Source organism: Pyrenophora tritici-repentis, chromosome 4, assembly GCF_003171515.1.
Source record: "Pyrenophora tritici-repentis strain M4 chromosome 4, whole genome shotgun sequence".
Taxonomy (NCBI): Eukaryota; Fungi; Ascomycota; class Dothideomycetes; order Pleosporales; family Pleosporaceae; genus Pyrenophora; species Pyrenophora tritici-repentis.
The window spans coordinates 1,451,362-1,477,594 of NC_089393.1; the positions used below are offsets into that span (position 1 = coordinate 1,451,362).

Here is a 26,233-nt window from a genome sequence, read left to right on the forward strand (position 1 = left end):
GAGTTGTTGTGCTCCGGGTGGAATAACTGATTCGCCGGTTGCCTAGAATATTGTGGCAACGACGTTAGTGTTGACAGTGAAAGGCGCGGGGGGGCAACGGGCCTGACCACCCACGCACCTCGACACTCAACTATAGCAACGAATCACTCGTTATCGATAATACACTTGGCTTATCGTCCAGTGTATCATATTCCTTCCAGCTCTTATTCCCTTCTTCCCCTTACCATGTCCTCACACACGCCTAAACACCCTTAACTGTTCCCCCCACCGAACTCCCCAAGTCTAACCTCTCTTCTCTTTCTCCCCCTATCACCAACACCAGAATCCCTACCGAACCCCACCCCTCCGCCATAAAGTTCTCTGCTACTCAACGCCCTCCCCGAGAACGGTCTCGCATGACCCGCCTGCTTCAGCCACTTTGCTAGTAGAATCCCTACTACACACCAGGCAGATGCTATGACAATGAGGAGGGGGGTGAAGAACTCCATTCCTTCTCTTTTATACTTGCATACCGCGAGGCTATGTGAGGGGTGTTCTGTATGTGGAATAAACGATGTGTGGCTAGAAAAGAATAAGCGCTTGGGATTGTGATGCGCAGATAGATGCAAAGGCTCGGATACTCGTGAAGATGTGAAAAGGAAGACAGAGAGAAGATTATACAGAAGAAGGACAAAAGACGAGAGATGTAGTGGTGCAGCAGACAAGCGGAGTAAGATCGGCTATGCATTACGCTAAGACTCTGAGGGGAAAAGAGGGGGTGAGGCTCTTTCCGCAGATTCCGAGTCCGCGAGACGACGTTTTGCGGACTGAGGGTTTGTTTTCGCATAAAGTTGTGCAATTGGCTCAGGGATTGGATATCTTTGAAGATCTTGGTTCGAATTGAAACTATTAGAGATGAAACTAGACCAGTTATTACATTCTTCTGTCATTGGGCACAACAGACTCAAAGGGTATACGCGCCAAATCAACGAGATATTACTCTCCAGTCTCTTCCTCCGCCTTCTTCGTCCTCTTCATCCTCTCCTCTGCAGCCCTTGCAAGCACCTCTCTCCGACTCAAACCCCCATCACCCACACCTCCAGTAGTACTACTTACCCCATTACCTCCTCCCACCGCCGCACTCCCAAGCGTAAACTCACCCCCCGTCCAACCCCCATGATCACACACATCCCCATCCTCCCCAGGATCATAAACTTCCTCCTCACCAACTCTCCTCCCACCGCCCCTCCAATCATCCCTCAATACCTCCTTCTCAATCTTCCCACACAAGTCCCAAAAGTTCCTATCATGCGGACCCCATACACAATGCGCGAGCTCATGACACAGCGTCTTGCGAATAGTTTTATAGTCACGGTACCCATCGTACGCATCCGTTCGTAACCTGAGTTCAATCACTTCGCCCTTGTTACGGTTGAGGCCGAGCGTACGCGAATCTTGTGTGGTGTGCATAGCTGGATCCATCTCTGTGAGCAACGGGACGCTGAATTTGTGCGTGCGCATTGCGGCTTTTATCCCCGCGTCGGAGCGCAGGCGCTCGAGAAAGGCAAGGGAGCGCTCGGGGTGCGGGAGGTAGGGCAGAGGGCGAAGTGTGTGGAATGTGTACTGTGCTTCTTCTTGGAGGCGCTTGGAGTCGCGGGATCGGGCGGGCGTGGCGGGCTTGATGGGGCCGGGGCGGCGGGGAGTGGTGGCCGCGGCTATGCTGGAGTTGAGAGAGGCGACAGCTTCTTGTGTGCTGCCCATGAGTGTTATTTTCTTGGTGGCAAAAGAGGTCAGGGCTAGGGTTGGGTCTTTGAATGGGGGTTTTTGCAGGCCGAGTTTACCGGCTATGAGGAACTTTTGGTGGGAGGGTGGAATGGAAAGGGTGGTTGATACGCGCTCGGAGAGGTCGGCGATTGTGGCATCTTGGGGAAAGGACATTGCGATGGGTTTGGAGTGGTGGGTGAATGTGATTTCGATGCTGTCGCCAGAGCTGGCGTTGAGCGCAGAGGAGGCGTCGGCTTCTGCCATGGTGATCGATGGATGTCGCGATAGAGTTGTGGGATCTGCTGGATATTTTTATTTTCTGATTTAGTGACTCGAGGTTAGTAGTGATCAAGACATAACGCTTCGCAGCTTGCAACTAAGCCACAGCCTTTTGTGGTTTCCGTGACGTTCTCCCAGGCTTCCACGCATGATGCCATCGGACATTTGTCATCAAAAAACCCCGACCCAGCGAGAGACGCGACCAGCACCATCATCCGCCAGACCAACACCGCCCCGGCCTTTCTGCCCATGGACCTAATATAGCGCATGTTGGAAGCGCATCGGGACATCGGGACCCCCGCATTACGACAACGACGCAAAGGACCGACTAGTGTAGGTATACTATTCGCTACTGAAACGTTTGCCTCAAAGGGTATCAAAGTACCAAAATATACTCCAAAACCATGCCATACCCGCTCTACCTAAGATATCAACACAGCCACACACACTACTACTCGAAACAAGTCGTTACGGCCAACTAGCCAACTAATCCAGCTTCGCCCTCTCCTCTGCCTCGAGTCTCGCTAATTCCTTTTGTTTTTTACGCTCCTCTTCTTCCTTGTCGAGCGTGTGTTGCGTCTTCACCCATTGTTTCAGCTGGGCATCCCATCGATGTCTGTTTAGCATGTTAGCCTCCACTGTTTTTCGGAAGATCAAACAATGTACCCTTCAAACTCCGTGACGGTGAGCGCATCTTCCTTGTACTCATCTACGAGTATCTTGTCGTAGTTGTATGGCACCTTTGCCGGGACGCCCTCGAACATAGTCTCTCGCATCGGATACAATTCTTCAGTCAAGTATATATGGTAGTTCTTGCAACTCCACCACCCAGGATGCTCGACGGGATATATCTCGCTCAGGCCCGTTATATCTATGAAAAGACCGTTGCGTGTGTCAATCCATCGCGCGTCGATGATGTTTGCGCCGTCGCCGCGCTCACGCTCCCAGATCCACGGGTTCACGTCTAGGAGATACTCTCGTTGCGTTGTTCCGTCGTGCGATATATATTGGTATCTTGTTTGGTTGTGTACAGAGCCGAGTAGCTGTAATGTCTTGTCGGAGACTTGTGTGTCGAGATCAGTATCCCATGGTAGACGCTGGATGCGCGTTAGCAGTTGGTCTCCAGTTCATTCAGATTCCCATTACCCTTCCATTCCACCACCATCCGAGTAGTGTGCCGTGCGCTATCCAGGTATCCAAGTCATTCTCGCGGAAAAAGGCCAAATAGGCGCGGATCATGTGTTTTTGCGTATCGATCCGCTCATCGTCTGAAACAACTTCCTTGAAGTACCGCGCATCATAGTGGCCGAGCGTGACTGTGCCTCTTGAGGAGTGTTAGAGAGCGCCATACAATGTGCGTTACCACGGGCGTGGAAATGGCAGGGATGATTGATAACTTACCCGGGCTCGTGGAAGTACTTCGTGCTGGGAGGATCCTTTGCCTTCTGCTTCTGCTTCCAGCTTTTATACCCCACATTCCGATCTCCTGTCAAGCTCGCAATTGACCCCTGGTGAGAGGGTGTGGGTGTAGCAAGCGAAGAAGTAAGGAGTGATGATGTTGCGAGAATAGCTGCGTATGTCGGTAACCGCATAATGAACGTCAGAATTCCTCTCTCAGCCTTGTGGGTATGTCGTCACCAGGATGTTCGGCCTGTAAAGTGCCAAGGATGAACTGCCGGCTCCGCAAGTACTATACGGTTCCAAAACTCATAAACGAGTGCGGGATGTAAAAGTAGTGGATGAGTTGCGCAGCGCAAAGGGGAAACTGCTCGCGTGAGTTCAATCGTTGCGATCGACACAAAGTGGGGCGGAGGAAGGAGCCGATAACGTCAGACAGTCAGAATGTCGGAATGTCAGGAGTCACCGGAGTTGGACGCGAAGACTTTGAGGGATGTCCAGGTAGGATAAGAAGTAATAGAAGGCGCTTAGTCCCCCCAACAGGACAAAGCTTGGTGCATCTGTGTAAGGAGAAGGCTGTTCATGACACGCACGCGACACCTTACCCACCGGTGCTGCTTTCAGTGAGAAACCATGATTCCCCGGCCAAACGGCAAGGCTGGAACGCCATGGAGCATGGCTTCAGGGTTGTAAAAGCTTGACTGGTAAGAACTATCCAGTAACACGCGGCCATTGCGTGGCTAAGCATTGACAAGCTCTTGTCATCGGCTAGTCGGAGCTGCGAGGGTTGGCGCCCAGACTCAGATCGATGCGAAAGTACTGATGGCGTGCAAAGGTATACGCGGCCATTACTGCATTTGCAGATCGTGATTTTGGTGTATGAGGAAGCGTGATAATTCTTTTCCCCCTTAGCCATGCTCTTTGGAGCTTAGACGCCGAAAGCTCATCTTTGACTTATAAGGGGTTAGTCTGGTTTAGGCGCTTTCATGCGTATGTAATCCCGCAACACCGGTACTACGCATGGCTATATCCGACCGTCCACAGAACCAAACCAATGGCCTCGTTTCCTCCAATCTACCATCTTACCCGATGCCTGGTAAACAGCACTGCACTAGTCCTGGGAGCAAGGGAAGGGCACGCTGCAGGCTGACCCGTCACATGTGTCACCCTGTCAGACGCAAATTAACGCTTTCCACAGTTTCGGACGTTGGTGTAATTGTGCTCAGGAAGTCCTGGAAGCGTTCAGTCCGGGAACACATCACGGGTGAAACGTACAGTAACCACTTCAAGTTGCTTAGTATTACATACCCGGACTTTTGTCACGTCTACAGCTACACCCGTTATCAATCGCTGAACCCATCCAAGACCTGTTGTACGCCAAGAAACAGAACAGAGTATACACGCGCTATGACACGTCCATCGCATCGGCGCCGTTGGTAATGGCAAAGGAAACGTCGCCTGCATCGCCGATGAGACGCTTCTCTGAGTCTGAGACGAACTGGAAGCAGGTTAGTAAAGGCTGGTAGTATGAGACAAGTGTGCAAACATACCTTGACGCTTCTTGTAGGGTCGTAGAAGAGCGCAAAGCTTCGCTGTACATCTTCAATGGTGACTTCGGGGCCGTTCCTCTTCTTGCGTATCAGGTCCGACGTCGTGATGAGGTTGCTGGCATATCGCAGTCCTGTTTCCTGGCCAATCTTTGTGAGCAGAGCCAAGGCGTCGGGAGAGACGTCGACCTCCTCCTCCTGTGCTCTTATCGAGAGAATCTGCTGCATTTCGTCGGAATTGTATGGGTGAGTGTTGACGATAACGACACGGTCCAAAAAGTCGAGCGGCAACCCGTGCGGTGATCTGTAGTCTGTCCCACGGATCTGTGTGTTGCCCCTGTTGCTCGCCATGATGACAATCGGAGCCAGCTCGTCCTCGAGGGCGCGGTTGACAAACGAGAAGCACTCAATGTCGAGCATGTGGACCTCGTCGATGAAGAGCACGCCCGGCACAATGGTGGCCTTGCCCTCCTCCTTCCACTCGGCGACCTTTGTGTTAATCTGGTCCCGCACCTCGCTGCGAATCTCGCCCGTGTCGCCGGAGAAGAGGGCGAGGAAGCCCTGGGTGCGCGAATTGATGACATCAATCTCGTGCAAGCTGACTGTGTGCACCACCTCGCGCCGCTGTTGCAGCTCGCCCTCGGGGCACTGGACAAACTTGGTGTCGATGCCCATTGCATCATAGTCCCTAGAACGCGTGTAGGAGCGACCGAGCTTTGTGATCTTGCCTGAAGCTTTGTCGATGGAGATGATGTCGCCGGCCATGACCTTTTCCTTTGTCATTCCGTCAATCATCTTGGTGCCCATGTCGTAGACTGTCTCCATGTCGGTCGTCTTGATGGTGAGCTTGCCCTGCTTGTTGCTGCCCGTGACGCTGCGGTCGATCTGTATCTCCACCACCTCGCCCTCGATGACCTCGCTCTCTTCTGTTATGCGCACGCCGATGGACTTTCGGAAGGCCTGGGTGAGCGCCTCTGTCTTGGACATCTCGAGGGAGAAGATCTCGGAGGAGGCAAGCATAGTAAAGGGCACATCGGGGCCCAGCGACTGTGCCATTCCCATCGCAATTGCCGTCTTGCCGGTGCTAGGAGGGCCTGCAATGAGGACAGCGCGACCGGCAATCTTGCCATCGCGCGCCATCTTCAGTATCACGGCCGCTGCCTTGCGCGCCTTCTCCTGCCCAACCAGACCCTGTGACGACACCTTGGGCTCGAGCGTGTCATCATCGACACCAAGACCGCGAATGTGCGAATGCGCGGCGATGAGGTTGAGCCCCCGGAGCTCCTTGCTCTCCGCGATGGTGGTGATGGGCTGTGGACGGTCAGTCAGGTGACTGCTTATTTGAACATATTTCTTCTGTCTCTCCTGTAAGCAGCACTACATACCATAGCCATGGCCGTCGGTCAGTATCTGTCTTGTGCGTGGGCGGAATATCTTGCTCTCTGCTCTTTTCCGAGCTTCGTACGGCGGACAGCAACATTTCGCGAACGCGCAGACGAGACGTGAGCGGCCGGCATAGCGTGCACGGGCCAGACACGTCTTTTGCTGCCTCGTTTGCTATTTAGTTGGACGACAGACGCGACGCGACGCCCCTCCCCCTCCATCCAACCTATCGTTTCCATGCCCGTGTCTGGACCCCCAGTAGCCAAACCCATTGGCCTTTCCTTCTACTTCTAACTACTTAAACTCCCACTCTTTTCTCTGTCCTACTCTCCTTTCTCGTTTTGCCTCCCTGTCTTTGCTGCTTCTGCCTCTAATCTCGCTTTGATTGAGTGCAGTAGCGGCTCCCACGCTCATTCCTCCACCCGCCATCTGGCACGTCGTATGAGCATCTGGTATTCCTGCTACGCCTCTCGTCCCCAAGACATCGACGAATGCTAGCAGGGATAACGCAAGCGTAAGCGGGAATCGCCTCATCTCCACAGCCAGGTACGTCATCGGCTACCATTCACTCTCACTTTGAAACTTTGTCGCACGCTTGTCGTTTTTATTTTGTCGTTGTGTATTCGCGTCGCTACCTTTCTCTTCTTTTCCTTATCCCTGCTACACGGCCGCAAACCAAAGCTCGGATGTGCACATGACATGTCTGTAGCTACGTAGCTCGCTTTAGCGCACTTTCACCGCATACGCCGCGGGCCTCAAGACAATGCATCTACTAATACCATGAGCAAGTCTGCTTAATACGCCATCCCCATTTACTCACTCGCCTGCAAATAGCGACTCAATGAGCTTGCGTAGCAAGCGACCTCTGGACTCCCGCTCTCGCGGCGATAGTCCCCCCGACAAGAGAAGTCGTCCGCCTGAGCCGCGGCCGGCACGACAAGATAGGGTCAGCTAAGTTTCCCACCCGCCACCTTCAGTGCTGACATAATATAGTACGCCAATACAAATGCTCCCGCCTTTCTGAGCCCTCCATCTTCAAGAAAGAGCTCTCTTGCCGGACTTCCGCCAAAAGCGCGTACAGGTTCAAGACTAAGTCCTGACCATCACAGACCAAATTCGGCTGTGGAAAGAAGTCTCCGGCAGGAGCAGGGCCGAGATAATCAGTCTTTTATTAACAATGTCCGCAACAGGTCTCCCAGTAGCATTGGTAGTGGTGCGTCCACGCCAACTGGACAAGCAGCTCTCCTTGTTCCTTCTATGCTACCGTTAGCGGTGGCGAGGCAGCATCAAGATGAAGCCACTGGCCCCATCACTATGCAGGCATTACGGCGACTCAAAGCCAGAAAGAAAGACATTGCTTCTCATGCTAGTGCTGCCGTTGCGACGCAAGAGGATTCACCTGCGCCAGCTGCGTCTACTCCGAAGTCAATTGAACTTCAACTCAAAGTCCATCAGCTCGAAATCGGCCATCTTAAGAAGGAGCGAGAGGGGCTGATCAACAGACTGAAGAAGATAGAGGCCTCGGTTCAGCAACATGATACACAAGCAGATGTTTCCACAGAAGTTCAGACTCTAAAGAATCGCATGAATTCAATCGAGGCGTTCTCATTGGGTACTGAACTTCCCAGTCTGCGCACCGGGATTGAGGAGCTGAAGCCGTCGTTGAACTCTATTGCTAACCTGTCAAATCTTGAGCAACAAGTGAAGCCTGTGCTGGACAAGATTGATGACTTTAAAAGTTCGCTTGGTTCCAGGATATCAGATCTAGAGAAGCAGACCGAGCAATTGAAGCCTCTATCTGACAAGGTCGATCAACTTGCTAATCCTTCCCTACAAGGAGGCGGTAATAAGGATCAGACTGCCATGAACAAAGTAAAGAAGGACTTGACCACCTTCTTAGAGCGCAAGATAAATGCGCAGACGATTCAGATCACCAAACTCGAGAGCTCAATAAACGCTCTACCAAAGCCCGCTAGTGAGCAACACATCAAAGAACTGGTTTTGCAAGAGGTTATGACGAAGACAGACGAAGCTAGGAAAATCTTTCAAAGAGATTGCAAGGCAGTCGAGGAAGAGCTAAAGCAGGTTATGAACGATACTCAGCAGTCTCTCTCTGAGGTCCGGACGCAGGTTGGTACTTTCCAGACGTTCAAGGAAACAACTGAAAGGCAAAACATCACCGCACGTTTCGAAGACTTGCAGAACAGACTTCTCGACGCCGTTTCAAACAACGACAAGACATTTGCCAAGATTGAAAAGCTCAATGACCGCTACGACCATTTCAAGGCACGAACTGATGATGGTCTCGAGCATCTTAACAAGTATTGCAAGAACCTTCGTAAGGAACTCCATGACAATCTTTACGAGTATCTCAAGAAGTATCTTCAGGACAAGCTCATGGAGAAACTCTACGACGACATTTACGACAACGTCTTGAAGAGCCTCTCGAAAAAAGACAATGAGTTCCGGGCAACGACAGAAGATGCTATCAAGAAGCTGACCCGTAACGTGGATCACTTGTTGAATGACACCAGTATATTCGATTCTGTCAAGAAGTTGACTAGCCGTGTGGATGAATTGGAGAACAAGGATGATGCTGTGGAAAAGATCGCCCGGAAATCTAAATTCAACAAGGTTGGAACGCGCATCCAGGTACCCTCTTCACCCAGCTCGAACGACAACTCCATGGCCGAAACTTCATCAAGCAATCCAAACCAACGGATAACTCAACTCGAGACAGACCTGGACAATCTTCGACAAGCTTTTGATAAGGTCAAAGGCTTCGCAGCAGACGTAACAGCTATCAATGGACGACTGGAGAAGGCTGAAGCAACCTTGGAAGGGCTGAGCAAGCTGGAGCAACAGGTTGCTGAGCACGAATCTCTTCGCTCGAGCATTACTGCGCTGGACGCTCGGTTCACAGACAGCATCCAAGCACTACAACAAGCTCAGAGTACCAGACCAACCATAATCCAACCACAGATTTCCGGCCCGTCATCTATACCTGATGGGGCTGCAACAAATGCCTCACCAGGCGCCCTCGATCAATTCAACGCAAGTCTGAACGGTCTCCTTAATGAGATGGAAAGGATTGACGATGAGGTCAACAATGCTCTGATGGCTATCAACACACAAGGCACCAAGATCGAATCGGTGGGGAACATTGTCCCGGATCTGTTCAAGAAACAGTTCGATCCTTTCAAAACAAAAGTCGAAGACCTAATCAGCACCTTGGATGGCAGGTTAGAGCAGTACCATCAAAACATGGTTAGCATGAGACAGGAAATGCTGTCGTTGCAAGCGCAACCTCAACAGACTACCTTTGGCCACGCTCAGCAAGCGCAGCTCAATTCCATCATTACAGAGACGAGCGCCTTGAAGAGGAATTTGAGTGCTTTGGAGTCAGCATTGGAGACAAAGGTGGACGGCACGACACATGATTCCCACATTACTGCCCTCAACTTCGCGTTCCACAACCTGGAGACTCGTTATGACAATATCACCACTGACGAGCTTTACAAACGCATAACGAGATGGTTCGTACAGACATACCCAGATACATCAGACCTGTTGAATATGTCACGAAGAATATCGCAGATGCTCCAGGATATCGAGCAACTGAAGCATTCCCATGGCCAGATTGCCTGGGTTCAGGCTAGCGCGAGCGACATTCAAGGGTTGTGTCGGAATGCCACACAACTCCAGCAACTCGCCAAGGATATGCCACAACTCCAGCAGATCGCCAGCAACTCGTCGCAATTACGGGAGCTTGTAGAGTCTCCCCGTCAACCGTCTGATATGTTGGCCAAGATTGACGTAGCCTACAACAACGCACAGAGTGCTTTTTGCAAGGCCGAAGAAGGTCTGGGGCGAATGGACGAACAAGGCAAAATGCTCGCCAATCTTGAGAGCCGTATTGAGGGCTTGCAGAGTTCGATTCGTGTTCTCACCTCCAGCACTGCGTCACTTGTTAAGCCTGAAGCACTGAACGATCTCACGACTACGCTGCAGAAACGACTCCAACAAGTGAAGAGCGAGCTCACTGCCGGAATGCAAGAGTTGCGTAAGAGCTCCGATGACAAGATCCAGGATATCTGTGTAAGCTCGCAAGGCAATGTCGAAGAGCTACGTAAGCGTAACGACAGTCAGGCTGCAGAGCTGCGTACAACCGACGGCAAGATAGCAGAATTTCAATCCAAACTCAACAGGTTTGAAGGCGCACGTACGGTGTCCGATAGCAGGATTCAAGAGTTGGAGAAGTATCAGTCAAAACTCAACGACAAGATCGATGACTCACAGAGAGATTCCGAGAAGAAAATTGAAACGTTGAGGACAAGGTTATTTGACGAAGCAAACGAGATGCACGCAAACCTCGACGCTGTCAAGGAAGAGCTACTCACCACGATCGGAGCCGACAAGAAAGAATCACTTGCGAAAATCGACGATACCGGAACGGAGTTGCCTGAGAAAGTCAACACCGATCTGGTGGCGAAGATTGGCGTCCAGAAGAAGGTCCTGATGTCAAAGATTGACGACCTGGTGACAAAAGTCGACAACGAGAAGAAGGATGCGATCACCAGATCTGAGGACGTCAGAACGAAGCTGCTCGCAACACTTGATGATCGAGTGAAGGCGTTGCTCACGACGATCAACGCCAGCAAGGAGGAGTCGCTCACAACCGCCGAGGGAAACAAGAACGAGTTGCTGGCAAAGATTGAAATCCTTAGGAAGGATTTGTTGACCAAAATCGCCACCGAGAAGAAGCAGGTGGGTGCGAACTTGCAGAGAGACCAAAGCAAACGTGAGAGAGCCGAGGACGATTTGCGAAAATTGATCAATGATGCCAAAGACGACGCAAATCAAAATGTGACCCGCGTTCGGGAGTCACTCGCTACCCTTCAAACCGAGCTCGATGCCATGACCACTCTTGTCGAACCAAACAGGGCCTTCTTAGGCTCGCTTGGAAGCCTGTACGTGGTCGTTGTGCAGCTCCAACAGCTCTTTGAGAGCCTCAACCAAAATACAGGCGTGGCACCATTGGAGTTCAACTGGGCGTACTATCTTGCAAATCTCTTGCCAGACGCCAAACCCAACGGCACAGGCAGCAGGAAGCCCAGCTTGGCCTAACTTGGGCAAACGTCACCCTTGTTCCCTATATTGTGTTACTTTCCGCCCTAAAAGTCATTGATTGGCGTTTACGGCGGTCCCATTCGGATTTTAGTGCAGCATACGATACCCCGGCTTAACGGCTGTTTCTTTGTGTTTGCGATGAGGCGACTGGAAAGGGATCTGCTTTTCGGCTTTCAGCCTTTCCATGCCTCAACCCACTGTGTTTGTAAGACCGATTTGATGTGGGCAATTTGGTATCAAAGTCCCTTTACTGGGCAATTTGGTGTCGCCGGGTGTATAGACAAAGTCCTGGGTCATGCCGGGCATGTTTTCGGGTGGAAGGCGTGGTGGAGTGATAACAAAGTACTGGGTGGAAGCATGTATGTACTTTGGCGCAGTTGGCACAATGTATATGCAAATTGTATTAGATGAAAAACCTGTGTGCCGTACCCTTATAAGTATGTGTGGTTTTGTTCTTCTTTTATGCTAGCCTATCCCTTGCAACAAACATCCCTTGATCAAATGGTGGCATTCTTTTCAACCTGCAGGCGCGCGGCATCGCCCGTCGGATCTAAGCCCACCGCGTTAGTTAACCCCGTCAAAACTTTTGGGCGGCCGCTGCGCGTCCCGCCAAAACCTCACAGCTTGTCGCACCGCCAACACACGCCAACAAACTCCAGCCCCAAAGCCGTCGTCGCATACTCCACGTAGACGTCCCTCGCAATGGCCCCAGTAGCCACACAACAAACACCTGCACCTCACGCAACCACGACTACCGCTCCCTCACACGCAGACGTACACGCAGACACCGCAGCACCACTCCAACCCACCAAAAAGCGCAAACGTAACACCATTACCACCAGTACGACGCAAAAGGAATCCCATATACTTCAGCAAACCACATTCCGACACACACCTTGGACATACTTTTCCCTGGTGCTCATTACACCTTCCCTGCCCTCCTCTACTTCTCTCTCAAACCCTCCCTCTTCCTCAAACCCCTCCCCATCCACAACAAACATATCCCCCCTTCTAACATCCACCCTCCTCACCTCAGCTCTACGGTCCTACCTCGGCACAACGGGCGCCGCGATTCCAGTCGACATACTCAAAATAGACGGACGGAAAGTGTGGGTGCGTGTGCCGAGGGGTGATGCGAGGGGGTTTAGGGCGAGTTTGAGCGGGTGGGTTGGGGGTATTGATGCGGGAGATCTAGGGGGGAGGTGGAAGAGGGGCTGGGGCTGGGGCTGGGGCTGGGATGGTGGGGTATCAGTGGAGGGTGCTGGGGAGGGGTGGGGGTGTTTGTGGGATGAAGGTGGTGGGGGGATGGGGTTGTTTGGGTGAAGAGGGGGACGAGTAAGACAGAAATACGATGGGAAAGAAGATATACGGACAAAGGGGGCATAGAGCGCACTTTGGACTCGCGAGAAGGGCCGACGCTGCAGGGCAAAAGAAAGGATACCAGTCAAGAGACCAACGACGGAAATCACGCACCACATTTAACCTGACACGGCCAAAATAACTTGAGCGGGACAGACGATAGACTTCAAAGAGGCATCCGCATGTTTAAACAGAAAAAAAAAGAACAATTGAATCTACACAATCAAGAAAGGTAATACAATCCCGCTGGAGAAACAAGACCCTCATATGCTCAGCTCGCGCGACAGGTAACAACAGACAACATCCCGTAGAACGAACAGTCCAGTGTATTCCGCCATAAACAGATCTACCCTCTAACATTCCAGTGTTCGTGTCCTTTGTCCGGTATTTGTGGCCGATTTGTGCAACGCAGTAACCCGTCTAGCTGGTGATGCATACGTTTTGCGATCTCTCGGTTCTGACTAGTCGTATCGCGGGGTTTTTACTGCCATCCCGGCTGAGGGGTGTGGTGACTCGGAGGACCGCCGTAGCCAGATTGATGGCCGCCGCCAGGGGGTGGGGGGTATTGCTGGCCTCCTCCGTACTGGTTCGCATGCGTTGGGGCACCGCCGTACTGGTTGTGCTGGTGTTGGTCGTAGTTGGCGGCACCGCCGTACGGGGCGCTGGGTGCAGCGCCGTATGCAGGGCCTCCATAACCGGCTGCATATAGTTAGCTCTACAAAATGATCGTCATGCCAGCGTCAATCACATACCTTGTTGACCGTAGCCTCCTGGTGGTCCGCCTGCTGGAGGTCCCTGACCGTAGCCAGGAGCTGGTCCTCCGTATCCCGATTGTCCACCGAAACCAGCCTGCGAGCCGTAGCCATGTTGTCCCTGTCCTTGTCCGTGCTGTTGTCCATGTTGTGGCTGTGGGGTGTGCTGTTGCGACCCATAGCTTCCATGGCCCTGAGCCTGACCGTATTGTTGTCCAGGTGCGGGTGACGAATAGTTGGAGTGACTTGGAGCACCGCCGCCGTATTGTCCGCCTTGAGCACCTCCTGGGTTGTAGGAAGCCGGCGGGGCCGTGCCTGTGTAGGATCCGCCAGATGGAGCACCCGAGTTGTTGTACCCGTAGTCGCTGTTTGGCTTGTTATGCTATTACTGTCAGCGCGTCGCACTCGTGCCACGATGAAGGTCGCATACCGATCCACCACCGAGTACGCTTCCGAGCATGCCACCAAGGCCGCCACCACCACTCGATCCGTGGCCAGAACCACCTTGTTGTCCGCCAGACTGCTTTCCACCACCGAGCAAGCCACTAGCAAGCTGTCCCACAAGTTTACCAGCGCCACCTCCACCGCCTGACTGTCCGCCGGAGCCTCCAGACTGCTTTCCGCCTCCGAGAAACTGACCAGCGAGGCCCATGAGATTACCAGCGCCGCCGCCGCTGCTGCTGCTGCTCTGCTTGTTGCCGCCCATAAGAGCGTTCATTGCGAAGCCCTGTTCTCGTTGTCAGTCCGGCTTCATTGACGCGCGGGAGTGTTTCATACGCCTAATCCGCCAGCGCGGTCGCCAGTCGGTCCGTCGCCCATGCCTCTTGTTCCGTCGTGAGCTTCTGGACCTGTGCCTTCTGGTTTGTTGTACGGGTTCGTGTGCTGGGCTGGTGTGCTGTGGTTTGAGCCGCCTATTGGAGCTTCACTAGTGGGCAGTTCCCATTGCGAGACACCGGTGCTTATTTGAACATCTATGGGCCATGAGTCAGTCGCTGTGTCTAGTCGTACGATGGCGCTGCTTCAAACACGGAAGGTGCGACAAGAAGCCGGGGCTACATACAGTAGTACTTTCGAGATCTATGCACTGGTTAGCGGAGTCGCGGGGCATGTGGTGCAAAGGCGGGGCAGCCAGGGCAAGGCATCAAGAGAGCTAGGAAGACGCGTACGAGTTATCCCACTGCGCTATCCATCCTGTAGGGAGCTTGGGTAGCGTAGGGTTGGTAGGGCCCGAGTCTGGCGAGACTGGCGGAATGGGAGGTGTCGGCACAGCCATATTGGACTGGTAGATGTGATGATAGGTGACGGTGGGGCAGGAGAAAGGGTGCTATAGAGGAGCACGAGGATGTATAAGAGAAGGGAGAAAGGAAGCGACGCAGGATATCACCACATGGCAAGCAGCGGTTACGTGACAGGAGTGTGAGCAGGCAATGGGTGGGTGGTCCTTGTTAGCGGTCGTGGTGGGGATTGGCTAGGATGCTGGGGTGCTCTGCGCGGCTGTGCACTGCCCAAAGTCGATACAATGACGCATGCGAGCGGGCGAAGACGACATTTCAGCTCCCTATCCTCCCTGCTACCACAGCCCTTCACACTCATTGGTAATTTGGATATACTTTCGTATTCTACATGTGGCTGAGACAACGCCTGACTGGCCTGACCAAAGACCAAGAAGGCGCAGCCCAACCTGCGAGCCCGATGAGCCCAATACTAATACACGGATATCTAGATAATCAACCGAACAAACGCCTCCCGAATGCATATAGTCATAGCTTCATGTGCGACCTTATGCTGCGAAGACCGCGTAAGCGCCTGGAAACAAACCTCCCCCCCCCTTCCCCCCCTCGGATCCCTTACAGCACTATCACCACGCATACCCGCCTCCGTCATCGTTGTCGTTGTCGTTGTCGTTGTCGTTGCCGTTCCACTCCTCATCGCCGCTGGGCTCGGCATCAAGAAAGTCGGCTTCGTTGAAGATCTCTTCGCGCGGACGGAAGTTGTCGACACGGAAGATGACTGTGTGACACCGCCCTTGCACAAACAACTCTTCGTCTTCATCCGACGCTGTCTCCTCTGTGCCAGATTCGTCGCTCGACGACTCATCATAGCTGGTTGCTGCTTTGGAGCGACATCTAAGGCGCTGAGAGCCCCAACCCTCGTTTTGCGTTTGCACGCGTGACTTGAGTAGAGGAACGTCACTATCGCTGTCACTTTCAGCTACTGCAACGGTTGCTCCGACTGTGTCTGCTTGCTCCTCTGCGACACCGTCTATGAACGAATCCACCTTTTCTTCTCTCCCATTCTCCTCCGACTCTCGGAAAGCCCTGAGAGATGCAAGATGCGGATCAGGAGCTTCCCACTTCCTTGCAAACACCTTCTTGAACTTGGCGCTCCATTTCTGGCGCGCCTCGGCCCTTTGTCGCCAGTCAGTATTTACCATTGCGATGATGGTGATTTCCTGCAGCCAGGGCAGCTCTTCAGCGGCGTCAATGAGCGAGCTGAAGAGATTGTTGGCAGATTTGGAATTCCAGTTCCGTAGATACTCCAAGTCGATGGTGCGTAGGGTAGTCGGCCAGCTGGGTATCTCATCCTCACCAAGAAGAGTCTCGTAGAGCGGCTCATTGTCTGAAGACATGGCAAGAGAACTGTAGTAAGTTGTGTCCATTCTAAGGACCTCAAGCTTAGGACATGATTGTTTCAGGCCGACCAGGAATGACATGTCGAGCGCTTGGTTGTGGTTCAGCACTAGCTCCTCTAGATGTGCGCCATGCGTAGTCAAGAAAGCGGTCAGGGCGTCAGAGAGTAGTTCTCCGCAGTTGGTAATGCTCAAACTGGTGAGGTTATACGGTAGGAGTGGAAGTAGTGCCCCACTGACAACACCGCATGTCTCAAATGACAAGCTCTTAAGGTTTGGAAGGACAGCCAACGCAGATGCAAGCAACTCCTCCATGGTCGGCTGGACCTGGACTTCGTCGTCGTCATCACGGGCCCTACGACTAGGCGCCGGGTGAAACTTGGTTAGCGTCAGATCACAAAGGCTCTTGAATGCAGCGTCGGCATGAATCGTCTTCATCCAAAGGAGATCTTGGCTACAGAAAGTGCTGTTCCACCGCCAGCTCCTGAGTCGCAGGCTAGTTTGTCGCAAAGCATCAAAGAGCTCGTTGGGATATACCCATCGGCGAATTCGCCTAAGCCGCGGTCGAAAGGGCGGCCTATCCATTGGATCAAAGATGTCGATCTCGCGCAGTGTCGTTAGTGACTGAACCAGCGCCGCAAGATCCGCCACGCTATTTGACTGGTCCGTGAGAGCAGTCATTTGCGTAGCATCTAGCTCTAGCCGCTTGACCATGACACGATAGTCGTCGTGTGCCCCAGGCGGAGGTGTGATGAGGTGGTGGACCAGGTCTTTCCGAGTCTGTCTCATTGCGAATATTGGCGGATTGCGGTAAAGAGCAGTGAGAGCCGGCTTTTCGAATGCAGAACACATGGTTGCCATCTGCACTAGCCATGGAATGGCTGCGGTCGGCCTCATGTTCTCATCGTGGAGTGGGTGTGAGGCGTACACGAAGATCTGAAGGAGTACATGGTATGGAAGAAAAGCCCAGGTCTACAGATAGCATGTTAGAATTCATCTTTACAACGGTGATCATGTAAGGGTACTAGGCAACATACAGGCTTGTGACCATCTGTGAGAATGTCCACTGTTTTGCGCTCGACTTGCACTTGGTCGTTTGGCTTCCGTGATGCGCCCAAGACAGCCTTGCGTTTAGCTCTGCCCCTTTTCGCCTGCCCACGCTCCTGATATCGAGGTGATGCTGGTGCAACTGGCCGGGACCTGGTTCGCACTGGCATCACCCGCTCTTCAACCAACTCGAAGTCGGCATCCGGGTCATCGTCCTCATCCTCGTCGGAGCTGACATCTTTGTATGATATCTTCTGCTTGCCTTGCCTCCTCCGTAAGCTTCGTACACTTGGTTGGCGATGATCAGGGGGGGTTGGCGCAGCGTGTTCGCTTTCACTCGAGGCATCGTCAACTACTTGTGGATGGCGACTCGAGCGGCGGGTAGGGGCGGTGCGCGGCTTCCTGGTAGATGGTTCATGGCCGGAGCTACTGGATAAGTCGTCGTCGGTACTTGGCTCCTTGTACGAGACAGCGCCTCGTTTGCGCTTCAGTGTAACAGCCATTGTGTACAAGTTCGGCTCGAGTTACCTAAGTGGACCGACTTGCCGAACTGTTGATAGTTGATTGAGTCTACAATGGGCGGTGCAGCCCTCGAAAGCGGTCGCGGAGGCGCATGAAGCAGTCGGGGTTTCTCATAGGCGTGGGCGGGCGATCGGTCAACCAGTGGGGCAGTCGAGGCGTATGATGAAAGTGAATCGTAGATGCATGCGGACTTCGGAGGTGAGTGAGAGAGACTCAATGAGATCATGCAGGCTTATCGGCCACATGCAGCTTAGTGCCATCGCCACGGCACGTGACAGCCCCCGACCGTCATCACCAACACGACAACAACGATACTATCGACACGGGTGGGATCTTCACAGCGGCAGACACTGCTCACACTGACACTGTGTGCCCTGCAGCACGTGTCATCGCTAATCCGGGCCGACGCGGACGTTGTCTAGCCTGTATGTGTCGTGCTCGATCGCGTGGTTCCTGGATAACTTCGTGCGCGTCAAACCTCTTCGAAACAACAAGCCGCTGGCGACAGCAATACCACAGAATGAACACTTGTTGTTCGCCACACTGAGTGCTGAAGAGTCGTTTGTCGCGCACCTACATAGATCGTGTTACGGGTCGCAAGAGCACTAAGAATCGCCAGACCGCAAGTGCACGACCGCCCTACTTTTTTCATACAGATCCCCACACTGCTGCTTCGCAACCATCTCTCATACCGGTATCACGACCGCTTTCACGCTGCGACGGGGGCACACATTGGCAATCTGTCTCCTCGCCTGTTCCTATAGATGTACGTCTTGGCTTCACCCTCTCAGTTGCGATAGCATGCAACTGAGTCTCCGACGACCCTGTAAGTCTCTCAAATCAATCAGAATAGAACATCACGATCTGACTGCATACCTATATCCAGAGCATGCTGGAAAAGCGAGACAGATTTTCTGGAAATATATTGCTATACGACTATCTGGCCAAAAAGAGAGCGCCAATTTTCCTAGATCGAAACCTAACGACGGTATTCCAAGCTCACCAGCACGTGTTGGAGTACGGGCGTACTAGCCGTACTAGCCGTACTAGCTGTTCCAATCAACTGGAATCCAACTTTCGTGCGCAGTGGCAGCCCCCATCCCAGGACCTCCTTGACAATATGATCGATACAATGATCAGACAGGAAGAGGCAGCAGGAAGTTTCACCCTCGAGATACACAGCATCAAGTCGCAAAACAGTATATCGGCTGCACAAGATAGCCACGATGACGGCCCAGTTCAAAAATTTCGAACTCTATTGCATGTACCGAGTACCATCAGAGTGTCGGTTCTTGCCCCATCATCCGACATAACATGTATTGGCCCACTTTCCCAAGATGCCATCTTGAAGGGTGGCAACAAGAGATCCTGCAGAGAAGCTACGGTCGAAATGAGCGCAATTCCTATCAGTTCAAAAGATCTATGTGCGGACCCTGAACAGATCGCGCCAACCGACTCATACAACATGATGCTCAGCGTCGAGTTTACCAGCCGTGGGGACGCCAAGGCGCTTTACAATTATCTGGGCGTAGAGACCTCAGATACATCTACGTACTTGTCCACAATATATGGTAACATCCTCGAATGTCCGCGAGAGAGGGCAATTTTACCACTAAAAGCCTCGGGAAAGCCAGTCGGTATCGGGTTAGAAGTCAGCATGTACTGGAATACCATGCCCAAAGAATCGGTGCTCGCACAATATAATCGACAGTTGAAGAGCACGATTAAGCCTTCTATTTCCTACCCAACGCCCCCGCTGGACTTGGAACCGCGTTACAAATTGACATTTATCTATGGCAAGGAGACTCTCAGACGCTCGGAACTCGTATGCCTACATTGCTCGAAACGAAAAGCTTTGGATATTCATGACCTACAAATGCATCTCATCAGTTGGCACGAATACTTCGACTACAAAGTAACAAATAAGGGTATCGACGAAGATGGTGTGGAGCACTGGCGGTTCCAAAGTGAGGTGGCAGATCACAGAGCAGACCAAAGACAAAGGGCGAGCTATCATGCCGATAAACCGTGTAATGTACAGGTCATCGCACCAGCTCAACCGTTCGATAAACGGCGGTTTCTGAAGGGAGACGACAGATTTCAACGAGAAGCTAGAGTGGAGAAAACGAAACCTTCACCCAGTGTCTCTGTAGCACCAATATCTACGTCCAGAACACGGAAGACACCAGACGAAGTACAAAGCAGACCTCGAAGAAGGAAGAAGAAATTCCCAGTACCAGAACCGCCGAAGGGAGTCACATTCTTCAGATCGTTCTCCAAGAGGCCACTCGAACCAGGGGAAGAGATCAGTGAGAGCGATGACGAACTAGATAAGGAGTGGATGACCCAGCTAAAACATGCCGAATTTGAAAAGGACAAGATCCCAGAAGCCGTTAGTCGATTTCTGAAGATATTCGATGCTTTCATGCATGACGAACATCTACATTCCATATTCCACATGGGAGAAGCCATCATACGATTCGCGCGGCAACACGGGAGTACAATGTGGCAAGACACCACCATGAGCGAATTCACAATAAAGCTCGACGAACTACTGGAAGACGACATCATCACCAAGGACGTGCATGCCGCGGCATTCGAAATCGTCGAAGCCCAAAAGCCCAACACAGACGCAAACCAACTCTCCCAACGACTATCCGAACTAGACGTCCAACAGCAAAAAAGACCAAAACTAGACAGAAAGGGCAAAGGCAGAGCCATCCTTACAGAGACCGGTCATATCACCCCCATCACGGTAGCTGCTGACTCGGACGGCGATATAGACATGGGGGAACCCTCGCCACGCATACCATCCGCAAAACACGGAGATGAAGACACGGACCCCCCATACGACGAATGCTACTGCGGCGAAGATGCATCAGCAACGCCAGGCGCATCAGGCATCATCGCCTGTATCAACGTTGTAAGTTCGCCTCATTCCCCTCTCATTACAATTGCTAACACCTCATCTAGGACTGCATACGCCGCCACTTTCACATCTCCTGCATTGAACACCGCAGCAAACCACCACCACAGCCACAGTCACAATCGTGCTTACCCCCCTCAAGCACCGCACCCCGCATCAAACCAAGATCCTGGATGTGCGACGAGTGCAAAGTTTCTTCCAGCGTGTCGAGTTAGTTGCGCGTCGTCGAGAAAGGGCTTGTGCCGTAGGAGGGCGCCAGAGCGTTGGATGAGTGGCTAGATGCTGTTTGTGCGGGGCGTTTGTGGGATTTTTATTGATACCTTTTTTCCTAGGGGGCATTTGGCGAAAATCGTGGCAGCAGGTTTATTTTTGCTTGGCAAGGCGTTTGGGTTGACATATTAGGATAAGGTTAGGGTTAGGCTATCTCTAGGGAAGAGGAAGGGAGGGGCAGATGCCAATATGTGTATATATTGTGAATACGTTTATAAAATATTTAGTTGGGTATTAGGCGTAGCATCCGGCGTGGGTAGTATCTTTGGAATTGTTGAGAATACAGTCCGTAAGTGACTTGGTGGTATCAAGCGGAGGAGTAGTCACATGATTGGTGACACGTGCAGGTGGGTCCTAGCGGGGAGCTTGGACGCAGCTGCACGCAACACGGATCTACGAACGTGTGAATAGCTCCTTAGTCAATAATACGAATCTGTACCACCACTACCGTTGTGCCTTAGAGAGCGCTCTATTAGGTAGTCATACTACTACTAATAGTGCCAGCTTCTCAATAGGAATTAAATATCTATCCAATTCGATATAGCGATGATATATAATCTATCCCATCGCACTTCCGACGACGCCTCCCTATACTCTCCCATAACTCATTCCACCATATTGATCCTGATCCTAATCCTGATCTCTACCGCCCAGCGCCCAACGCCGCCTCATCCAACGCATGCCTAACATCCCCACCCCCGTCCTATATAACCCCACCTATTACCCACTAAGCCACACCCCCATCCATCCATGCATCCAATCTTCCCCACACCATCGGCCATCTGATCGGTCATCGCAGATCGCAGTCCTATATCAAAACTCTAATATATAACCTGCGAACCTGTAATCTCCACATCCGCGCCCCCACACTAGAGTCGTTTGAAAGTAGGTGCGTAGACGCGGGACGGAGGAAAAGGGTGGTTAATCTCCGATATCACATCAGAGATGGAGGGGCCCACATGTTCGGGGGTTTGAGATGGGGTTTGGGGTGGTGGCGGGCTTGGCTGGGCTTGAGCGGGACTTGGGAGGTTTTTAGTACTAGTGGGTTTTTGGATTATGAGGTTGAAGACTGATAAGTAGGTAAGACTGAGTGAAAGGAAGTATATAGAGGGTATGTTGAGGGTTGGGATGATTATGTGCGCTAAATAGGTATTGTTGAAAGGAACGCTTATAGCTTTTCTTCTAGACGCGGTACTATGAGTGTGTTCTTGGGTTATGAGCTGGGGAGTGAGTATGTTGGCCTAGGTGTTGGGCAATAAGTGTTAGGTGATAGGTTTTGGTCAACGGGTGTTGGGTCGAGGTCATGGATCAGGTATCTCATGGGGTTCAGAGTACCTAGGTAACTACGGGACTAGATTTCAAATACCGTATCTTCTATACACTGTTATACGCTGCTATGCGCTGATACACGCGGATACGAACGACACTCGTAAAAGTGACTAGGGTCTTGGAACGGTACCTAGGTACGGTATACGGTTGCCCATGGATACCGGATAGTGACTACCTCTGGTTTGGGGTTATTTTTCAGTGTAGGAGTGTGCGTGGTTCGGCTGCAGTACCAAAATTTCCAAGGTTCCCTAGTTGTTGGATAACATGCGTGACTGTCTGATAGGGGGACACGTGGAGTCAGGATCTTTCTGCTTGTCATATCTGACTACGGGTTGCAGGGAGCCATGGATGACGATGGGTCCTAGGGTCTTGAATACCGTCGCTGCTGTTTTGGGTAATTTTCGGGGTAGTGTGGAAATGCCTTGGGTCCCTATTTTTGGTTTCCCTGTCTATTGGCTGTAAGGCTAAAACTCTGGGGAGAGAGGATATCATCAAGCGTCTGAGTCTGGAACATCTACGGAGGTGGCTCGGATAAAAACATGTACACTAGGGATGCAGGGAGATGCAGGCGCATGGCTGTGTAGGAATGACGAACACGTGTTCAATTTATATTTTAGATATCTGGATAGGTCTATGAGTGAAAACCAACCAAGCAGGAATTGGAGAATGGATGCACGCAAAGCCGGTATTGAAAACCAATGTTTAGTAACATGCAGTTCATCCATAGGGAATAGACCGGAAAACTCTCAATTACGTAATTCAACGAAAGCTCTACCAAGCGTATTAAACTTCAGGGCCACAGGGAATGAATTTCAGCAAAGAAGTATAGAGGAACAAGTCTCGCACTCAGAATAGATGCCACTGTAAAGAAGATAAGAAAGAAGTTGCCTCAAGGGACTACGCCTGGGAGTTTGTGATATTAATGGAAACCATACAGTATGCAACATACATGTTACTCTCTAGTCACTATAATGTTTCCAGCCGATATTGAACATCTTATATCCATACTCTCGCCAAGTGCTCTGGTTATTCTCTTTGCGTCCGTACAATGCAACTCATCAAAGCTATGTATCAAAGATCGTAGCGTCTCTAGTATCGCCCTACACACTAACAATAAATTTAAAGAGCTGTTGGTTGGCTTTGCACTAAGTGCGGAAAGGGAAATAACGATAACTAGGAATGCATTCTGTTCGGTGGTTCTGATTGATTACGAACATAGCTGCTACGAAGGTATACCTAAGCTCTGCGCAAGGTGGGCCGAAGTCGGGCCGAAGTGTCAAGCAGCCGACGTCTCTACCGATACTCACGATCCGACAAGAGCGGTAATTAGTTAACTAACACTTACGTCTTCAATCCTATAAGAATAGCCTTAGGGTTAAACTATATTGTAAGAAGTTCAAAACATGTTAGCATCGCAAACTATCGGTCTCTCTACCCCACTTCATACTCTATACTTGACACAAAAACATCTTCTATTAACTACTAGACTATCTACTAAAACATCTAGAACCCACAACTCTACCATACCAACACTAACGCATACCTCCCAAAAATAGATCTACCCACCACCTAGCCCCATCAAACAAGCACAAACTTCACCCCGCTACATCCACACATCGGCATCGGCATCTGCATCGGCAACAGTGCTCTAGTTCCAGAAACATATTTCCGCTTCGATCCCACACTCATACCCACGCATCCGCCGCGGGCGCTTCCGCCTGTCGTAAAGAAAACAGCGTCAAAACCTACGGTAATGCAAGCATATGAAAAAGAAAGAGGAAAAAGGAAGACCACAGAACCAGTACTAGATATTATTATTATTATTATATTTCCATTGGAGTCCTGTATCAGTCGGTGACTATGTAGGACTTTGGCTAAGCCGTTCTATGTATGTTGTTCAATATGGAGTTTCTATAGGTCTTGTACAATTTGGAGGATAGTTGCGTAGTCCAATTTCCGAGCTAGTCTTCCATTGGCGCGGGTGCTAAAGAGCAGTGTGGTGAACAGAAAGAGATGTAACAGCGAGCTCTTTGCGAAAAGAAATATTGTTTGTAGTTTTATACAGTGTCTGTCTGTTGTTTTGTGTAGGCGTCTGTATATAGGGATCTACAAGAGAGAGAATAGATCTATACAGCTATTGCCTGGTCGATGTTTTGCTCGTGCGTGTGCTAGTGAAAGCAGGTGCTGGAGCGGTTCGGTATATGGGGTCGGTATATCGAGTCGGTTTAGGGCGTTCGGTAGAGAGGGTATTTGGTGTAGGCGTCTGTATATAGGGATCTACAAGACAGAATAGATCTATACAGCTATTACCTAGTCGATGTTTTGGGCGTTTTGGTGTAGGCGTCTGTATACAGGAATCTATTATAACCTAACAATAATAGACCTATACAGCTATTGCCTAGTCGATGTTTTGCTCGTGCGTGTGCTAGTGAAAGCAGGTGCTAGAGCGGTTCGGTATATGGGGTCGGTATATCGAGTCGGTTTAGGGCGTTCGGTGGAGAGGGTATTTGGTGTAGGCGTCTGTATATAGGGATCTACAAGAGAGATAGTAGATCTATACATCTAGTGCCTGGTCGGTGTTTTGCTCGTGCGTGTGCTAGTGAAAGCAGGTGCTAGAGCGGTTCGGTATATGGGGTCGGTATATCGAGTCGGTTTAGGTCGTTCGGTGGAGAGGGCTTTTGGTGTAGGCGTCTGTATATAGGGATCTACAAGAGAGATAATAGATCTATACATCTAGTGCCTGGTCGGTGTTTTGCTCGTGAGTGTGCTGGTGACAGCAGGTGCTGGAGCGGTTCGGTATATGGGGTCGGTATATCGAGTTGGTTTAGGGCGTTCGGGTATAGGTAGCATCTAGATATATAGGCCTATTACTTTGCAGCAATAGAGATATATACCTAAGGAAGAGCCGTTGCTCTGTCGGTTTCGTAGAGGGTGCCTTCGATCGAACATCTAAAATCAGTTGGCGCACGGGCCATTTGCAGAGATTTCTCTCAACTAAGGCCAGGTAACAGACTTGTCAACAATCAATCGATCGACATGATTGATTCCTATATAGGTTAAAGAATTACTTCATTAGGCAGCCTTTAACCTAGATAGGAATCAATCATGCCGATCTGATTGATTGTTGACAAGTCTGCCAGGTAACAACTCTGTCAAAGTTGCAGCGGCCAGCGCGCCCGCCACAACGCCTGCACGCAAAAGCAGACGTTGGAAACTGATTCTAGGAAGGCATTTCAATGGAATTGAGATGAAAAAAGGGTAATCCAGGACCTTTTTGTCATCTCGAAAAGTTGGTGTTCGATGACCAGTACTAGATAAGAAAATAGCAAATTCAAAGTTTTGGACTAGTATGGTACGGGATATCCGCAGAGAACTTACAGATAAGGTTTATTTTGTCCAATCAATCAATAATTTCATCGATTTTCTTGATAATCGTGATGCAGATATTTCCGTTGAGAAAAAACATCCATCAGATCGCGTGCATCTAACGTTGAGAACGACTTCCAAAACCCCCAGCAGGTGGCTCGTGCGCAACCTACTTCCAGCCTCATTGCCTCGGTAAAACGTGTGGCGTCACCTCGCGCTCGCAACTCCTTTCGTAACGAGTTTGCCACCCTACCAGCCCAGCCCAGTCCCCCGTCTAGTCCAGTCTAGTCTACTCTGTCAATTGACTTGCCCGGGGGGTGGAAGTGGAAGAGAGAAAAACAACAGTGTATCGCGTCAGTACCGTACGTTTTACGTAGGCGCGCGAGTCATTTTGCAGCGGTTCTGCAGGTGGGCATGTGTCGGGGTGGCCAATAAGTGGGGGAGGGGGGAAGATGTGTGTTGTGTGTATTTGTGTTGTTTTCGGCTTTTGTAGTTAGTAGTTTTCCGGATTCGGGTGTTACTTTGTATTTGGTTCTGGTACGTCGAACGGGGT

The 26,233-nt window shown here is 51.2% G+C and overlaps 8 protein-coding genes across 8 annotated transcripts; 2 read left to right on the forward strand and 6 right to left on the reverse strand.

The window, feature by feature from the left end:
- Positions 1-975: 975 nt before the first annotated feature.
- Positions 976-1,500, reverse strand: PtrM4_093310 (uncharacterized protein; the record flags this gene model as incomplete). Its single annotated transcript, XM_066107039.1, has 1 exon — positions 976-1,500. One exon carries the CDS (start codon positions 1,498-1,500, stop codon positions 976-978), a length of 525 nt encoding a protein of 174 aa, XP_065962707.1.
- Positions 1,501-2,508: 1,008 nt separating this feature from the next.
- On the reverse strand, positions 2,509-3,614 carry PtrM4_093320 (LicD domain containing protein; the record flags this gene model as incomplete). The annotated part of the gene is made up of 4 exons (XM_001934258.1): positions 2,509-2,638; positions 2,689-3,119; positions 3,169-3,346; positions 3,424-3,614. 4 exons carry the CDS (start codon positions 3,612-3,614, stop codon positions 2,509-2,511), a joined length of 930 nt encoding a protein of 309 aa, XP_001934293.1.
- Positions 3,615-4,825: 1,211 nt separating this feature from the next.
- On the reverse strand, positions 4,826-6,361 carry PtrM4_093330 (TIP49, DNA helicase TIP49, TBP-interacting protein; the record flags this gene model as incomplete). Its single annotated transcript, XM_001934257.2, has 3 exons — positions 4,826-4,918; positions 4,971-6,278; positions 6,353-6,361. The coding sequence occupies 3 exons, from the start codon at positions 6,359-6,361 to the stop codon at positions 4,826-4,828; spliced, it is 1,410 nt and encodes a 469-aa protein (XP_001934292.1).
- Positions 6,362-7,664: 1,303 nt separating this feature from the next.
- On the forward strand, positions 7,665-11,477 carry PtrM4_093340 (putative ER to Golgi vesicle transport protein, putative intracellular protein transport protein; the record flags this gene model as incomplete). Its single annotated transcript, XM_001934256.2, has 1 exon — positions 7,665-11,477. One exon carries the CDS (start codon positions 7,665-7,667, stop codon positions 11,475-11,477), a length of 3,813 nt encoding a protein of 1,270 aa, XP_001934291.2.
- A 2,505-nt stretch (positions 11,478-13,982) lies between these two features.
- On the reverse strand, positions 13,983-14,243 carry PtrM4_093350 (uncharacterized protein; the record flags this gene model as incomplete). The annotated part of the gene is made up of 1 exon (XM_066107040.1): positions 13,983-14,243. The coding sequence occupies one exon, from the start codon at positions 14,241-14,243 to the stop codon at positions 13,983-13,985; it is 261 nt and encodes an 86-aa protein (XP_065962708.1).
- A 400-nt stretch (positions 14,244-14,643) lies between these two features.
- PtrM4_093360 (uncharacterized protein) lies at positions 14,644-14,864 on the reverse strand (the record flags this gene model as incomplete). Its single annotated transcript, XM_066107041.1, has 2 exons — positions 14,644-14,668; positions 14,758-14,864. 2 exons carry the CDS (start codon positions 14,862-14,864, stop codon positions 14,644-14,646), a joined length of 132 nt encoding a protein of 43 aa, XP_065962709.1.
- Positions 14,865-17,206: 2,342 nt separating this feature from the next.
- PtrM4_093370 (uncharacterized protein) lies at positions 17,207-17,770 on the reverse strand (the record flags this gene model as incomplete). The annotated part of the gene is made up of 1 exon (XM_001934254.2): positions 17,207-17,770. The coding sequence occupies one exon, from the start codon at positions 17,768-17,770 to the stop codon at positions 17,207-17,209; it is 564 nt and encodes a 187-aa protein (XP_001934289.2).
- Positions 17,771-18,921: 1,151 nt separating this feature from the next.
- Positions 18,922-20,930, forward strand: PtrM4_093380 (uncharacterized protein; the record flags this gene model as incomplete). Its single annotated transcript, XM_001934253.2, has 2 exons — positions 18,922-20,712; positions 20,763-20,930. 2 exons carry the CDS (start codon positions 18,922-18,924, stop codon positions 20,928-20,930), a joined length of 1,959 nt encoding a protein of 652 aa, XP_001934288.2.
- Between the last annotated feature and the right edge of the window lie 5,303 nt (positions 20,931-26,233).